At 42.8% G+C, this 14,850-nt stretch overlaps 1 protein-coding gene across 1 annotated transcript in view; it reads right to left on the bottom strand.

Annotated features, from left to right (window-relative positions):
* Positions 1 to 553: 553 nt before the first annotated feature.
* The window catches only part of DSCAM (DS cell adhesion molecule), a 706,002-nt gene continuing 691,705 nt past the window's right edge, over positions 554 to 14,850 (bottom strand). The window contains exons 21-23 of the mRNA XM_045036594.1: positions 6,662 to 6,815; positions 2,053 to 2,170; positions 554 to 685 (exon numbers count right to left, since the gene is read on the bottom strand). Coding sequence (XP_044892529.1) covers positions 679 to 685; positions 2,053 to 2,170; positions 6,662 to 6,815 — 279 coding nt within the window. The 3' untranslated portion in view covers positions 554 to 678. The remainder of the gene's footprint in view (positions 686 to 2,052; positions 2,171 to 6,661; positions 6,816 to 14,850) is intronic.

Raw genomic sequence — 14,850 nt, 5'->3', positions numbered from 1 at the left:
GGATTTGTCATGTACTTTTGGTGTCTGGTATCAAGAAAAACCATATACGCTGTATTAAAAACCCCACTAAATATTATAGCAGTTTGCTTAGTTGGAGTCCTTTTAATGTACATTGCATAGAAAAGTTTAGCCGATTATAGCAGATAAAAGACCTCAATTTAGGCCTATCTTTTGTTAATGTCTTCTGGGTTACACTTCCACATATGTAAAGGAAGCCATGCAACTGGCGGACATTATCAAGATGAACTTTTTCCATGACGCAAAAATGTTAGTAAAAGATAATAACGATATATCTTTTATCCTTTTTATAGTGTTATCTTTGGGACGATGAACGTTTCTATTTTCTTTGATTGGCAGCATTCCATTTTCCAAAATGAGCATGCATTTATCTATTTTTGTACTAGAAAATAGCAATGAGCTCCTTAGAAAGGCTGATTTTTAGATCAGGTCGATGTGACTCTTCGCATATAGGCACGCATCTAAAGAAGCCGTTCAAAAGAGTCCCCCGGTTTTGTACCTTGTACTTGTAAATTTAAAATAATCTCATCTGATCCCCAGTTGTTATTGGCGATGCAGCTGTAATAGCCAGAGTCCTCTGCCTTCACGGTTCGGATAACGAAGCTCCCGTTGCTGAAGACGCTTCTCCGCCCATCAACCGTTACCAGGCTGGGTGTCCCGTTACTGCCTCACAGGAAGAAAAGGGCACAGATTAAAGAAATTACAATCCAAATTAGCTGAGGCTGGGGAAAAGCATAAAGAGTCTTTTCTGAAGTAGATAACACATTTGGAACTAAACTGTGATTCTATGACATAAACAATCAAACGGCTGAATTTCGTTCTTTGTAAAAAAACAGGCTATGGTGGAAGTTAGCTCTGTGCCGGGGGGCTTGGATTCTGGCTCTCACATCTGTCAGGGCCCATCACATCCCTAATGGGTGTCTCTCTCTCTCCTCCACCATGTACGCACGGCGACTTCCTCTTGTAAAAATTCCTTCTGGGACAGAAGTGCCATTTGGACCCAATCGCATAGGGACAACTAAATTTGAGGGTCTCTTGTAGATCTGCTTAAATTCACAGGTGTTGATGATTTTGACAAAGAAACTGGACTGTGGTCTCTCAAGAGGGTGATGAGTTGGTCTCAGTGTAAAGGGAGCTCCCTGTGATCATAACCGTATCCACGGTGGCGACTGTCCAGTCACCTACGGTCACCCTCTCATCAGGCAGAATGCCTCTTGACCGTTGGGAGCTTATTCATTTCCTTGGATTAAGTGATTTTATTTACTTATTTTTTTATTTACTTATTTTTATTTGGATTAACTGATTTTAAAAGAGAGGAGAAAAGTGGTCCCTGGGCCAAGACCATTATTTCAATAGTTTATATCTTTTAAGTGCTTTTCTTTGAAAATCAGCACTCTTCTGAACCCATTTTATATCAAATCTCCATGCTCATTAGTGAAGTCTCAGCCCTTTATTTATATCCCAATTTCTTCTTCTGAACATAGAGAAAGCACTTAGAGAAGTTACAGGACAGAACACATCTCACCCACTTTCCCCCTCCTATCTTGGCTGCTATTATTTTAATAGTTACTATTAATGTGGAAAACCAGATTTTCTATTAGCGAAGTCCTAATGCATTCCATTTCTTGAAGTTATTTCTCAGAGCACTGGAGGTAGGGTTAGTTGGACCATTATCTCAGAAGGAGACAAATGGCCGCCCGGTCTCATAGGAGGGTGGGAGTGTTCATCTTGGTTATAGAGGAAATTTACATGATGGAGTGCAGAGATCATTGGGTTGGTTAGACTATTTTCCTCTCAAGCATTCTCTTATGAATTGAAAGGCTCTGAATTTACAGAAGATTGATACAATACACCAGACCCTTTTGGTGCTGAAGCCGAGATTCTGCCCCCTACCCCAACTTCCTCTCCATCAGAAGACTTGATGTCTCCTGGAATTTTCCTGGAGAATTAGAATTAGACCACTAGCCCCAACCTGGTATGTCTGATGTACTGTCTTAGAGTTTCACTAAAGGCATACATTAGGTTACTGGTTACCTGTCTTTCATCCATTTTACTGCAGGAGAAGGGTCCCCAACAGCTTTACAAGGTAAGGCGATGTCTTTCATCCATGGGGTAGTCACTGTGCCACTGAAGGTCAGGATTCGTGCCGGAGCTGGAGCACCAAACACAGCAGAAGTCCAATTGCACCATGGCTTTAGTGACATAAAGGCCAAAATGACCTTTCCCAATATAGTAACACCCCCTACAAGGGTGAATGCAGCACAGCCAACTGATGTCACACCTGTCAACACTATTCCCTGGTATCAGGATGTGTATAAAGGATTGTCTTTGGAAGACCATACGAATACCTGAAAATCCCTACTGGAGCATTTTCCCCTCCCATTGACTAAATGTGAGGAGCCGAAATTAAATATTTGGGTCTTCATAAGCCCAGCAGCCCCAAGCTGTGTTTTCTATGAGCCCAATTATTTGTCAAGGCACGTTATTAAGCAATTTATCTCAACACCAAAAATGCACATTCAATATACTTTTAATATCGGAGAGAATGGACAATACAGGGCATAAAGCCCCAAAAGATGGAGAGGTAAAACCGGAACAACTTCTATTTATCAATTCTGTGGTACTTTCCTGGCTTTATTGTATCAATTTGGTCTTCGGCACAAACGTTGAGGACAGCGAATGTTTTCAGAGTGGCTTCTCTCGAGGAACACTGTTTGATTGGGACGGTGATTCAGATGCTCCAACAGAAGCATCTGCCAGAGGCATCTGGTATCGGCACGGTCCCAAAGCAGCAGGAGTAGACAGGAGAGAGCCCGGGTGCACCTGTGTCGGCAGGGGCCTCCGTGAAGACCGAGGAGCTGGCCCTGACAGGTTCCTAGCGCTATCTTCTTGAGTGCGACATGGAAGCTGACCCCAAGACATAAGTCTTCCAGAAGCGAAACAACGTGCCCCACCTTTGCCACATGTCGGGATGCTGCTTTCTGGGACACACCCTCTGGAAGCTCAGCCAGCCCAGACACATAGACACAGAGACCACATATGGAAGGTAGCCCCAGTCTGGTTCTAGACCCGTAAAGATTGGACCAGTGTTGGGACCCTGAATCATCTGAGACTTGAGGGTCTGGACTGGCCAATGGGCATGGGGAGCAGGCTCTCCAGGAAAGCCCTAGAATTTCAGGAAGGATGGAGTCAAGTCATTACAGAGGCATCCCGGTCTAGAACACCAGCCTTGGTCATTAAGGTCTACCAAACAACTCTTATTTTCATTGTTCGGAGTGCCGTGGGCCAGAACTGAAACGACATGCTGGTGGGTTCAGAAGCTGAGCCTGTTTTGTGCAGCAAATATTACAGCAAGGTCTTCCTCCTTAGAGCAGAGCCTTCAGAGACGGCTCATGGACGGCACACTTTCTCCATGGTATTCTAAGGTGGAGGCCACTTTTTCAGTCATTGACGTTTTTTAATTTTTTATTGTAACAAAAATATTTTGGTCAGGTCGCGTTGGACTTCTGGCATTGGTGGTGTGGCATGCTCCATTTCAAGCCCTTCAGACCATCCTTTTATAGGATGAGGAGTATTTTTGCAGCAAAATTGGGATGATCAGGAAATCCAGCTAGAGGTAGGGACTTCCAAGCTTTTGAACATCCCCCTTCCTACTGTAAGGAACAAACCACATGTTGAATCCAAAAGTTATACACGTATTGGGACGTGCGTGAAAACAAAGTGCCCCAAATTAATACTTGCCATGTTTCATGCATTCCAATCTTTTGTACTTTTCTCCTTTCAAGTCAGTCTAGACTATCTGACTCTATTCCATTTTAGTGCTGTCATGTGTTGGCTATAACCCTTAAAATCAATTCCAGGCCTTATGAATAATTTCCCATCAGCATTTTGAGAAACAGAGGCCAGAACCACTTCGTCTTGAAGCCCGACACACCCAGTGTGTAGAATTAATGCCCATTGGGGGCGGCTGGAAGGTCAAGGGTCCTCATCTGAAATTCCAAGACTAATAAGCTACAGAGCTCACCAGAACTGGTTTTCAAATGGGCACAGGCAAGAGAATCATCTAGAATCTCTGTTAGAAATGCAGATTCCTATGCTGACCTGTGACTCAATGGCTCTTTGATGGGTTTAAGGAGTCTTAACGCGCACCTCAGGTGATTCCGAGAATCAATCCACCTGCACCTGGACGTCCTTCCTGGGTCCTGTACTGCTCGACCCTGGCCCTGGGCTCCTTCGGGATGGTGTTCCTCTGGGACTGGGTCCACGTCTCCGTTCTGCCACTTGATCTGCTAAACAGCAGTCCTCTCTGCGGGGACTCTGGAGTCCCGAACTCTAGGGTTTGGACTTTGCTTCCCACCGACAGATTTGCACTGATGCTGCCTGCATCCATCTCCCAGCAATGACAGGATAACCCGGACCAGTCTCCTTGGGCTGCCGGAAGCTTCATCTCTCCAGCTTGATCCTGTCAGCCTTTGTGGTTTGCCAGTGTCTGGGGCTTCTGGGTGGAGCTTTTTATCTAGAACATCTGCTCCGTGCCTGAGAGGTTCCTTAGCTCAGTCCCTTTTTGGAAAACCCATCTGGATCAAGCCTAACTCTGAGGGAACCCCACTTGGACATGAGAAGCTGAACATTTCTGGAGAAATCCATACAACAGAGAATTTAGGACCCACCAAACATTTACAATCACCGACCTCGGCTGACCTGTCCGCTCTCCCTTCCAATCTTACTGTTTTGTTAGTAAGTTCCTTCCTGCTTCTCTGCAGTGATGATTTCCTACTGTCCTTCCTTTTCTCAAACTCCTTTCTCCACCACACCCCAAATTGCCTAATGCTTGGCAGAGGAAATAGAAAACCCAGGTTGGGAACTCTGCATTTCCTGTCACCAAACCTATACGCCCCCTTGGGCTTCTTCTCCAAACCTCAGCCCTGTGGCCCTGCTCTTCCTCCTGGATTATCACCTCCCCCTCTCCACTTGGGTTTTCCCATCACCATACAAACATGTTCGGCTGGCTGGCACATTAGCCCACAGGGAAACCAGAGCCTTTCCTTGGGTGAGACCCATCCTCACTCTGGCCTGTGGCTTCTTCCAGGTGGTGTGTGTTTTTGGAGAACTTTCTGCCAAGCAGACCTGTTTCCTCACCTCCCATCTACTCTGTCCCCTCAACCAGCTCCCATCCCCAGGAAACTGCTTTCAAGGTCAGCGAGGTTGTGTGGCCAACCCAAGGGCACTTCTAGTCTTGTTTGTCTTGACCTCCTAGCAGGTGCTGCCATGGCAGACCACTCCCTCCTTTCCGAAACATCTCTGTTATTCCTGGCCTTATGCTCCTGGTTCTTCTTGCTGTCTGCCCTCGCCCCTTCCTCTCTGGCATCCCCTGTGCCTTACCCTCCCCAGAGAAAGCTGGTGTTCTGCAGAGCTACTCCTGGACCTGACTCTGTCTCCCCGGTAGGCTCTTCCCATCCCAGGTATGGGGGTGTCTGAGTGCTGACCCCTCTCCATTTCTGCCTCCTGCCAGATGTCTCTTGAGAAAAAGGACTTTTCCAACCACCTGCCTGACACTGAACACACAGCAGGAGAGAAGAAGTAAAGCCACTGCAGCATTTCATGGGCTGGTTTGCTTTTATCCCACGGTGCAGTCCTTATGTCCACTGATAATCACTGTTGCTAAATGTGAGAGGGTACGTTAGGGGTGGCTGGATATCATAATCAAAGATTCTAATAGACAAAAAAATCCACGAATTTATTTTCTTCAGCAACAATACATTTACTCTCTAACTGTAATTGTGTTCAAAATGTGACAGTATTCTCCTTTTCCCTCACTACTCTATTCTGCTTCTTTCTTAGTATCACACTAATAAGCACGTTATCATGAGCTCTGAGAGGTAAAATCAGAATCTTGGAGTGTTCTGTTCTCTTTTGGGCACCTAGCAGCCTTGTTAGTAAAACATTGCCAATGTGGTGCATTCCCAAATCAGGGGCCACCTCCTGCTGGCCCTGGAATTGTGAAGTTAGTACATTTACTTGTGAAAAGTGCTAATATAGCGGTACCCTAAACACTGGGTGGGAGCAATTACCAGAAGTAGAGTAAGAATATTCTGCGCCTATATGTGCTTTCTAAGGACCAGTATAACATCTCAGTGTGAAGGTACCGTATTCATTTTTAGGCACCTTTTGTTCTTCGGTGACTCGGACTTCCCACTATTAATTAAGGTCTTGCTTACAGCAATTCTCTCAATACAAGAAGAACTGACGATTTTCTTATATTCGTAAGTTTCCCCAATAAAATAAACATTTCTCTTTAAGAAATACGATGCTTGATTTTGATGAAAGTAGAACTTCCTTGAGGAGTTACTATGGGGTGATTTTCACTTACCCCAAGGGGTGAGTGGGGGCTCTTTGTCTTTACTTTCCTTAAGGCACTTTGACTCGTAAAGCCACTAACCCTTGGTGGAGTCTTTTCTGATTTGCACAAAAGCCCAGTGCCAGCTAGCAGCAACCTTCTTTCTTACGCTGAAATGTGATAACACGTGATGTTCTGGCTTTCTGGGGGATTTTTAGGGCACCGCAAGCTTTATTTCTGATAGAACAGGGATTTAAAAACAGTCCAATTACGATGGGAAATGAGGTCTTTTCTACAGTGGCACACCTTTAGCTAATGGCTCTACCGTGATGATTTCACTGCTGTTTCCTCTCCCAGCTGAAGTCACCGCGACCACCCAGACGCTGTACTGACGGTTCCGACTCAGGTTGGGAATTCTGTAGGAAAATGAGTCAGGAGAGGCTTCAAACTCGCTGATCACCTGTGGAAGGAGACATAAATGTTCCCACATTCAAGGAGGCAAATGGCAGAAAGGGATTTCCTAAAGGCGTCGTTACCAACATATTATCTATCCTCAGAAACGAAAGTCCCCACTAATCCTTTTCTAAAAGGCTGGGATATACTGATATTGATACTGATATTGATATTGACATCTCACATATACACATAGAGAGTTTACATTTCTCTATGCAGCAGCTTTGGCAGCCACCAATGAGTAATTTAACCATTTATATGATGGGTCATGGCCCAAATTTTTTGGCTGAGATAGAGTAACAAAAACAGATTTTCCCTCCGACCCCAAACAACCAGAGAACACACAGAGTATAACCACAGTCTCAAAGGTATTGCCTAAGGTAATGAAGGACAGAGCTCTCTGAGATGTGGAAAACAAACGAAGTAAGCCTATGATTGCAGAATTTTTACGTTTTTGTGAGAGTCTCCAGGCTGTGGCGCAGAGAAGGAGTCCAGGAGGAGCCCAGCAGCTTCCCTGAGTTAAGGATTCGCACCTGAGAGACTGAGAAGAGGCTGGTGTTCACAGGATAGAGCTACACAGAGAGAGCACTCTGGGACTCTGAAGACGGTCCCACCTGGGTATGCCGCCAAGCAGATCTGTGCAGGTATTCGAGTAAACTACCAGAAACTAGGGAAACAACTACCTGAATGGATTGGAGGTCAAGGTGCCCAGCATTCACACAGGGTTGGGAATAGTGCCTGTTCCACCAGCCGGATTAGAAGCCCTCAAGATTCACAGGGCATTGGATGCAACGCATAAGGGTCTTACCTTGGTGGTGGGGAATAATTAGGTCTAGACTGAACACCACACTGGTACTGCCTAACAAATATTAAAAGCAAAATTCATATAGATGATATTGTCACTAACTTAACTGCATCCCAGAACGAAAGTCAGAATATTTATAGCAGTGAAAATATCCAGTACAAGACAAGGTGAAATTTGTAATGTTTGACATCCCGTAAAATTTTTCCAGATATGAACAGCCCAAATATCCATCGACTGGTGAATGGATGCATAAACAAAATGTGTTGTATCCACACAACGAAGTATTATTCAACAATAGAAAGAAATGAAGTACAAATACGTGTTTAACTTGGATAAATCTTGAAAATACTACACTAAGTGAGAAAAGTCAACCACAAAAGATTATGTACTTATGATTCCCTTTTTACAAAATTTCCAGAATAGTCAAATCCAGAGAGACAGAAAGTACACTAGCAGCTGTCAGGGGCAGAGTAGAGTTGGGACAGAATGGGGAATGACTGCTGTAGGATATAGGGTTCCTTTCTGGGATGATGATAAATGTTCTAACATTAGATAATAGTCGGGGTTGTGTAACTCTGTGAATATGCAAAGAGCCACTGATTTGAACACTTTAAAAGCATGAATTTTTTTATATGTGACTTATATCTCAAAAAAGCTGTTAGAAAAAAAAATTCAGGAATGGAAAAAACCAGAGAAACATTTCTTTCATAAAGAAAATGTAATTCAATCAATCCTAATTGATCCATAATTGACCTAGATATTAAATTTAGCAGAAATGGGCTGGGGCGCCTGGGTGGCGCAGTCGGTTAAGTGTCCGACTTCAGCCAGGTCACGATCTCGCAGTCCGTGAGTTTGAGCCCGCGTCAGGCTCTGGGCTGATGGCTTGGAGCCTGGAGCCTGTTTCCGATTCTGTGTCTCCCTCTCTCTCTGCCCCTCCCCCGTTCATGCTCTGTCTCTCTCTGTCCCAAAAATAAAATAAAAAACGTTGAAGAAAAAAAAAATTAAGAAATGGGCATTGTAACAGTTATAGTTGTGTTATGACCATAGATATTCAAGAATTTAAATAGATTCATGAATGATATAAAAAGACCCAAGTCAAAGCTTGAGATGCAATTACAATATGTGAAATGAAAAATACACTGGATTAGATTAATAGCAGATTAGATCTGCAGAGAGAAAAAAAAGGTCAATGAACATGAAGACATATTAATATATGAAACACGGAGAGAAAACAGAGTACAAAACTTAACAAAGCTTTAGTGGGCTATGGAACAGCATCAAGCAGCCTAACATACATGTAGCTGGAATCACTAAAGGAGGAAAGGGAGGCATGACAGAAAAATGTTTCATGAAATTTTTCCAAATCTGGTGAAAACCATAAACACAGACAGCCAAGAATCTCAATGAACCTCAGCCACAGAAATATGAAGGAAACCACATCAAGGCATAACATAACCAAACTGCTCAAAACCAGTGATAGGAGATCTTAAAAGTAGTCAGAGAAGGGTCGCGTTATGTGTGGAGGAACAAAAACAATGATGTCAGAACACTTCTTGTCAAAAATAATCCAAGTGCTTTTGAATGTCTTCCCAAAATTTGTACATTGAAACCTAATCCCCCAAGGTGATGACAGTAGGAGGCGGGGGCCTTTGGGAGGTGATTAGATCATGGGATTAGTGAGTGCCCTTATAAAAGAGACCCCAGAGAGCTCCCTTGCCCTCTTCCACCATGTGGGGACACAATGACAAATCTGCAATCCAGTAGAGGTCCCTCACCATAACCCCACCATGATGGCACCATGATCTTAGATATTCAGCCTCCAGAACTGTGAGAAATAAATTTCTGTTATTTATGGGCCACCTGATCTATGGTATTTCTGTTACAGTAGCCTGAGCCGATTAAGACATGAAGTAAGAAGACAGTAGAACAACATTTTTAAAGTACTAAAAGAAAAAAAGGCAATCTAGAACTCTATACTCAAAAAAACATATATTTCAAAACTAAAAAGAAATAAAGACTTTTCAAAATGTAAAAAGCTGAAAGAATTAACCATCGGCAGATCCACACTACAAGAAATGTTAAAGAAAGTCTTTCAGTCGGAAGGAAAATGATACCAGATAGAAATTAAATGTACACAAAGGAATGTAGAGTACCAGAAGCAGTAACTACAAAGGTAAATATATGATTTTTTTCTTATTCTTTAAATCTCACTAAAAATAATTGATAATCAAAAGGTAATAATGACACAGTGTGGGGTTTATAACACATGTAAAAGTAAAATGTATGACAACAGTTGCACAAATATTAAGAAGAAGAAGTGGAGGCATACTATTATAAGGTCCTTGTACTCTATGTGCAGTGTATAACATCAGTTGAAAGTATAAAGTGATAAGTTAAATATATATGCTTTTAATCCTAAAAAATCACTGAGATTACAAAATAAATAGTAAAATAATGCTAATGAGACAACCAAATAAATAAAGTGAAGTGATAGAAAATACTCAGTTAATTAAAAAAAACCCAAAAAAGCAGAAAAGAAACAAATATGACAATAAAAAACCCAAGTAGTAAGATTATAGATTTAAATCTATATCAATAGATCAATAATCTATTAAGTATAAATGATCTAAAATCCTAATTAATGCAGAGATTGTAAGAATGGATATAAAAGCAATACACAACTATATGCTGCCTACAATAAATCTTTTTCAAATATAAAAAAACAAGTATGTTAGAAATAAAAGGACAGAAAAATGATACTGTGCTAATACTAATCAAAAGGAAGCTGGAGTGGTTATATTCATATCAGACAAAATATATTTATGAGTAAAGAATCTTACCAGTGATAAAGAAGGTAATTTCATAATAATAAAGGGATCAATTCATCAAGAGGACATAACAATCCTAAACATTTATGAGCTTAATGACAAAGCTTCAAAATACATGAAGCAAGAACCAGGGAATGTCAAGGAGGCATAGGCTCAGACAGGTCACACCTCTTCCTTAAAGCATCCATATAAGACAGGTAGACCGATATCAGATCCATTTTACAGATGAGGAATGCTGTGGACTGAATGTGTGTGTTCCCTTACAATTCATATGTCGACATCCTAATCCCTAAAATAATGGGATTTGGAAGTGGGGCCTTTGGGGCTAATCAGCTTCAGATTAGGTCATGAGGGTGGGGCTCTCAGTATATAATTAATACCCTTTCTTATCTAAAAAAGGAAGAGACCCAAGAGCTTTCTCTCTCTACCATGTGAGGACACAGCAAGAAGGTAGCCATCTTGAAACCAGGAAGACAACGGACGCTGTATCTACTGGACCTCGATCTCGGATCTTGGATGTGGAGGCTGGTCTCCAGAACTCTGAGAAATAAGTGTCTGTTGTTTAAACCAGCCAGCGTGGTATTTTGCTCCAGCAGCCCAAGCAGACAAATACAGAAATTAGTACTGAGAGGTAGGGTGTTGCTGTAGCAAGCACAGAAACACATGGACGTGGCTTTGAACTAGGCAGAGGTGGGAAAAGTCTTGAGGCTGATGCTAGAAAAAGCTAAGATCCTGTGAAGGGACTGTTAATGATGATACTGGTGAGAGCTCACAAAGAAGGGGAGAACTGGAGAGAGAGTCGGCCTCTTCTTAGAGAACACATAAATGATTGCACACAGGGTGTGGGTAGAAATGTGGGTGGTAAAAGCCATTTTAGTGAAGTCTCAGATGGAAATTGGGAAAGTGTTATTGGATAATGGGAAAAGATGGTCTGTGCTATACGGCGACAAAAAGTTTGCCTGAATTACGTTCATGTTCTAGTGTTTTTGTGGAAGGTCAAACGTGCAAGCGATGAAATTGGACACTTAGCTGTTATAAGTGTGGCTCCTCCTGACTGCTTATGGAAAAATGCAAAAAGAGAGAAATGAATTGAAGAAGGAATTGTTAAGCCAAGAAGAACCAGAACTTAAAGATTTGGGAAATTCTCAGCCTATCCGTGTGGCAAAAACAGGAGAAAGTGTGTTTGGATGAGAACAGTGAGGGTGTGGCCTAGCAGCCCTGTGGTGAGGAGATTGGTGTGGGTGAGAACTATGGACTGAAAACAGCCACACCAGCAGGAACACTGCCAGTTGAGCCTAAGGAGACTGAGATGGGATAGAAGTAAAAAGAGCTGAGTTCTAGATTCTACAGGACAGGATGATAGAGCTACGTGGCCCTCAACTCATGCTGTTCTTCAAGAAGAGGGAAGAATAGCTCTGAAGGATATTCAGAGATCATCAGGGTCATGGCCTTGGTTTCAACAGGCCAGACAGCCTCCACCTGAAGCCATGAGGACTGGACCTCCCAGAGCTGAGTTGGGGAGAGCCTTGCCTGGCAGAGCCTTGCAGAACTGCAACATGGACAGAGCCTCTGCATAGAGCCACAGGATGGGTAGAACCCTCCTGACAAGTCGGGGAGAGATTGCAATCCCAGAGGTGTCACTGGTAGAGCATTGAACCAAAGAGGATTATTCTTGTTTCTGAAGATCCAGCGGGATCTGCTAAGTTTTAGACTTACTTGGGGGTAAGTCCTTCCTTCTTTCCTATTTCTTTCTTTTGGAACGGGAATGTCTACCCAATGCATGTCTCATTGTATTTTAGAAGCACGTAACTTGCCTGGTCTCACAGGTTCATAGCTGGAGTGGATTTTGTCTCCAGATGAATGTACCTGGAGTCTTACCCATACTTGATTCAGCCAGTATGTAGATGAGACTTTGGACTTTAGAGTAGATGTTGCAATGAGTTAAGACTTGGGGAGCTACTGGGATGGAACGAATGTATTTTGCACTTGACATGGACACGGGCTTTTTGGGGCCAGGGGCAGAATTGACTGAATGTTTGTGCCCCCTCCAATGCCTATGTTGAAATCCTAACACCCCAATGTGATATTAGGAGGTGGGGCCATTGGTAGGTAATTAGGTCATGAGAGTGGAACCCTCATGGGCGGGGTTTGTGCTCTTATAAGGGGATGAAGAAACAAGAGATCTCTTTCTCTATCTCTCTCTTCTGTGTGTGTGTGTGTGTGTGTGTGTGTGTGTGTGTGTGTGTGTGCGCCATGTGAGAATACAATGAAAACTCAGGAAAAAGTCCTGCACCAGACACTGAATCTGAGGGTGCCTCGATCTTGGGACTTCCCAGCCTCCTGAACTATGAGAAATAAAGATCTATTATTGAAGCCACCCAGTGTGGTATTTTGATATAAAAGTGAGACCTAGGCAAGGAAACTAAGGTACAGACAAAGTAAATGCCTCACTAAGGTCAGAGTGGCAGAAAGGGTGGGCAGAGGTTCAAGCTCAATGCCTCTGGCCCAAGTCCAGTACTGCCATTTACAAGCAACCAGACACGGGAAGGGCTTACTTTTATCCCTGTAAGCTGTAGGTCATTAGGCTGTGTGAACTGCAATCCCAGCTCTATAATTAACCAAGGGGTGCAAATGTTAACTATACCTGTTCATTGTCAGAGATCTCATGCTCACTCAATAAGAAATAAAGTCAGAGAATTTCCCATTGTCCAGTATTTGACTTCTGTATATACACAGTGTCAGATGATTAAAGGGAGACGATAGGGCTCTTGGAGAAGTTCTTCAGGTGTGCCCATACGTTCATGTGCATGCACTATCGTTACCCTACCTGCCCCCATTGCCACCCCACCCCTCTCACACACACCGGTCCTATCTTGTGTTCAGAAGATCACGGGGAAATCAAATCCTTCTAGAATTTCAGGGGGAATTTGGCTTGTTTCCTAGCAATTCGACGAGACAATCCCAAGACTGTGTGTATTTGTATTCTGTAATGTTCCAAGGCTATGTTGTTGCCAAATTAATTTTACAAAGCTTAATGATGTGCAAATTATAACAATCGCTCCTACTGAACATTAAGCATCAACAGAGCATTAAAATATATTTACAAAATAAGGGTTTTCTGTGAAGGGCGCATAGCTTTTAGTTAAAACTCAATAAGCATCCTGTCTAGAAGGTACAATTTGCTCTTGACTACCTCCAAACTAGGCATTTTATTGAATTTTTATCTGCAACACAAGGCATGGATAAAATCAATGATAAAAATACAATTTCTTATGCAATAATATTTGTTTCACTATTTATATGATAGATCATCCAAAGCCAAAGTAAAAAGGTTTGTTTATAGAAAATTCTTCCCGCTGGAATGAAATTTCTCTATAGATGAGGGTGAGAAATAAGAGTCTGGCTGTTCAGGGGTTCCCATTGGTTATTTGGGAAATTTAGTTGCACTGGTGTGATCTCCCTCTGATACCAGCCTATTTCCCTATGGCTGCCATAATTAGGCACAATTTTTTTGTCTCTCAAAACAGAAGGTTGCCAAATGAGCAATTTAAACAATAGAAGAGTTGATTTGTTTTCTTCATAATATGTGTAACTGGATATTAAATGCGACTTTTCCTGTTGTCTTAAAGTTTTAGCAATGAGCTTCACAAGGGAGAATCGTCCCAAAGATGCTGGTACCTTCCTTCCTAACAAGAGACGTGAGATCAATCAGGCAGGGCTTTCTGATTCTGATGCCCTGTCCATCATCCATCTCTGGGCCCCATGAGAGGCTAAGTCAAGAATAGGATATTCTTTTTTTTTAATATGAAATTTATTGCCAAATTGGTTTCCATACAACACCCGGTGCTCATCCCAACAGGTGCCCTTCTCATTGACAGAAGTCCATGTCCATGCCCACCTAGCGGTGCCAGGAGGCTAGGAGCTCCAAGCAAACCACTCAGAGAGCTTGGAGTTTGGAAGAACACAGAGATAGGTGAATCACCAATCAGGCCAAAGGCTATGTAGGGTGGCAAAGGCTAGTCCTGCTCCCAGCAGGAGAGCAGGTTCCTGGGGCTGGCTGTCACTTCCATCATGGTGGGTTAGGGATGCTTCCATGTAGGCCCTGCAAGGAGACAGCAAGACTGGCTGCCTCCAGGAGTGTAAGATGCCTTCTACAGAGGGGTGTACTGCAAATTCCATAATCGTTTATCCATAGATGGTGCGTAATTCAACCAACGTTAATAAGTCCAAGAGGTGGCAACAGGTAAGAGACAAAGAGCCAACTGGGAAAAAAGATAATCAGATGTTCACTCAGGGTAGTGAAGCAAGCAAATCTGTTTGTTCAAAGCCTTCCCTTTGATGCTCAGTTAAAAATACAGGTTCTGAGAAAGAGGGGGGATGAATATTGCTTCCTTATGAAACATTTTCCT

This window comes from Felis catus, chromosome C2, assembly GCF_018350175.1.
Source record: "Felis catus isolate Fca126 chromosome C2, F.catus_Fca126_mat1.0, whole genome shotgun sequence".
Lineage (NCBI taxonomy): Eukaryota > Metazoa > Chordata > Mammalia > Carnivora > Felidae > Felis > Felis catus.
Note: the sequence above shows the minus strand (reverse complement) of the source record. Positions and strands in the feature narration are given on the sequence as shown.